This window comes from Physella acuta, unplaced genomic scaffold, assembly GCF_028476545.2.
Source record: "Physella acuta isolate Inbredline_101_S28 unplaced genomic scaffold, ASM2847654v3 ptg001876l, whole genome shotgun sequence".
NCBI classification, from domain to species: domain Eukaryota; kingdom Metazoa; phylum Mollusca; class Gastropoda; family Physidae; genus Physella; species Physella acuta.
In genome coordinates this window covers 147,501-150,000 of record NW_026733382.1, presented here as the reverse complement: position 1 = coordinate 150,000, position 2,500 = coordinate 147,501, and the positions used below count along the sequence as shown (strand labels likewise).

The 2,500-nt window shown below is 32.1% G+C and overlaps 1 protein-coding gene across 1 annotated transcript in view; it reads left to right on the top strand.

The window, feature by feature from the left end:
* The window catches only part of LOC131931012 (uncharacterized), a 10,626-nt gene that overhangs the window by 3,297 nt on the left and 4,829 nt on the right, over positions 1-2,500 (top strand). The window contains exons 6-10 of the mRNA XM_059287692.1: positions 349-444; positions 588-671; positions 1,454-1,561; positions 1,946-2,063; positions 2,476-2,500. The exon at positions 2,476-2,500 is cut by the window's right edge and continues 128 nt beyond it. Coding sequence (XP_059143675.1) covers positions 349-444; positions 588-671; positions 1,454-1,561; positions 1,946-2,063; positions 2,476-2,500 — 431 coding nt within the window. The remainder of the gene's footprint in view (positions 1-348; positions 445-587; positions 672-1,453; positions 1,562-1,945; positions 2,064-2,475) is intronic.

Genomic DNA, 2,500 nt, shown 5'->3' with positions numbered 1-2,500 from the left:
GAATATCAAATCTTCGTGAATTCAAAGAAGTTTTACCCTATTATGTAGCATATCAAAACCTAGTAAATCCAAAAATTTTATACCCATCAAAGTTTAAATTAACACTAAACATAGTGCCGACTCGAGCTAAAACCCTTCGTGTTGTAACGGATCGCACTAACACCCGACCACTTACTCCTTGATCAGTATTTTGTAGCAGAAATATATAAGGCTGAAAATCCATATTTATTTAAAAAATATTGCTTGTATATATTATTCAATAAAGAATGAATAACAATGTATTATATTCTTTAATTGTTAACTTAAATTATGAATTGTTAAAAAACGAATACATGTATTTCTCTATAGAGGTGGCGCCGAAGACCCTTTAATTACAGTAGTCAATGCTGGTATAGAAGCATACAAAGGTGTCATTTTCAGAAAAGGAGGATATGACAACGAAACGTATGTTTATTTTCACTTGTATCATGTATGCTGTGCAGAAGAGCGCTCTACCCCCCCCCCCCCCCCACCCCCGCCCATGCCATCAAATTCAGATAAATTATCACAGATGATTAGTATCGTTACAACTGTCTGTTCTCTCACAGAGATGAGCCATTGCTGAAGTTTACCAGAGAACCACCAAAGGAAATAAAAGATCAACATGGACATGTTCAATTTGTAACACTGAGGTTTGTGTTCATAGAGTAGCGAGATGTAGAGAGAAAGAGAGAGAAAGAGAGAGAAAGAGAGAGAAGTATGGATAAAGAAAGATGAAGAGAGAAAGAGAAAAGGAGAGATACAGAGAAATACAGAGAGAAAAAGAGAGAGAGAGAGAAAGAGAGATAGAAAGAGAAAGATGGAAAAGAGAGAAAAGAGAGAAAAGAGGAGAGGAAGATGGATAAAAAGAGAGAGAGAGAAAGAGATATAAAGAGAGAAAAGAGGAGAGGAAAAAGAGATAAAGAGAGAAACAGAGAAACAGAGAGATAAAGAGAGATAAAGAGAGATAAAGCGATATAAAGAGAGATAAAAAGAGAAAGAGAGAGATAAAGTGATATAAAGAGAGAGAAAAAGAGAGAGATAGAGAAAGCATCCGATCAAACATTATTATCTGTGTTATACTCAATGATATTATCTGTGACAGTGTCAATGATAACGGACCCTCTCTTTGATTTTTTCAACTGAGAAACTCAATATAAAACACCCTGACACTGACAGATATTATCATTGAATCTTACACAGATAATTGTGTTTGATCGGTTGGAAAGAGCAAGAAAGATAGAGAGAGAGAGAGAGAGAGAGAAAGTTACCGCAATTTTATGACATAATCTAAACTTTTCAACTGTGTTACTGTTAATATTGCCATTATAATAACTTCAACATAACATTTCAATCTATTCTCAGTTTTGATTTACAATTTAAACAAAAAACCGATATTAAAATTAAATATAAAATATATTTATGTTTTCTTTAGTCAAGACGACAATCACACGCCAAATGGAGCAACCCACTTTCCTGAAGATAGACGGTGCTCTTCTGATGATAACCATAGAAAACATAACAATAATTATACCACCAAATGGTACGTCATTGTTTCTTTGTTTTGTTTACTTTATGCATCATATTCAAATTCTTTTGCATTTGACAATAGTAATTTTTTATAATTGTAATATAAAACATCAAAACTATACATTATTTATAACAAGTGATAGAAATATTTTTAAACGTCATTTAATGATCTGAAAACTCTAGCATGGGTAAATTAACCTACAAATAATCAGTAGTATTAAGAAAAAATAAATCGAAGCCATAGGTAAAAAGATCAAAACTTATAATTCTTTAGGTGATTTTTATTTATGATTTATAAGATATAGATCCGTCATAAAGTTGTGAAACTGCAGTTTTCTTACTGGCAATATGGAAGACTGTATTTTATTTCATTTTATTAAAAAAAAATTTCCTAAAGGTCCCGAGTGAAAAACTGTTTGAAAAAACCAATTACCTCAACTGTGATTTCATTATTGTCTATCGGCTTGTGCATTGTAAGCATAGTGTTGGTAATGACAAGTCCACCAAATGAACAGGTAAGGTTAATTTACCAAATAAACAGGTAATGTTAATCCACCTAATCAACAGGTAAGGTTTATCTAATAAATTAACAGGTAAAGTTAATCCACCAAAAAACGGGTAAGGTTTATCTTCTAAATCAACAGGTAAGGTTTATCTAATAAATTAACAGGTAAGGTTAATCCATCAAAAAACAGGTAAGGTTAATCTACCTAATACAAAGGTAAGGTTAATCTACCAAATAAACAGGTAAGGTTAATCCATTAAAAAACAGGTAAGGTTAATCCACCAAAAACAGGTAAGGTTAATCCACCAAATCAACTGGTAATGTTAATCCACCAAATTAACAGATAAAGGCAGTCTCAACCATCAGGTAAGGCCTACGATAAATTTTAACCACTTTAAAATTGTAAAACAAATTATTTGCAGCCCAGGAACTTGACTTGTGTTGAAT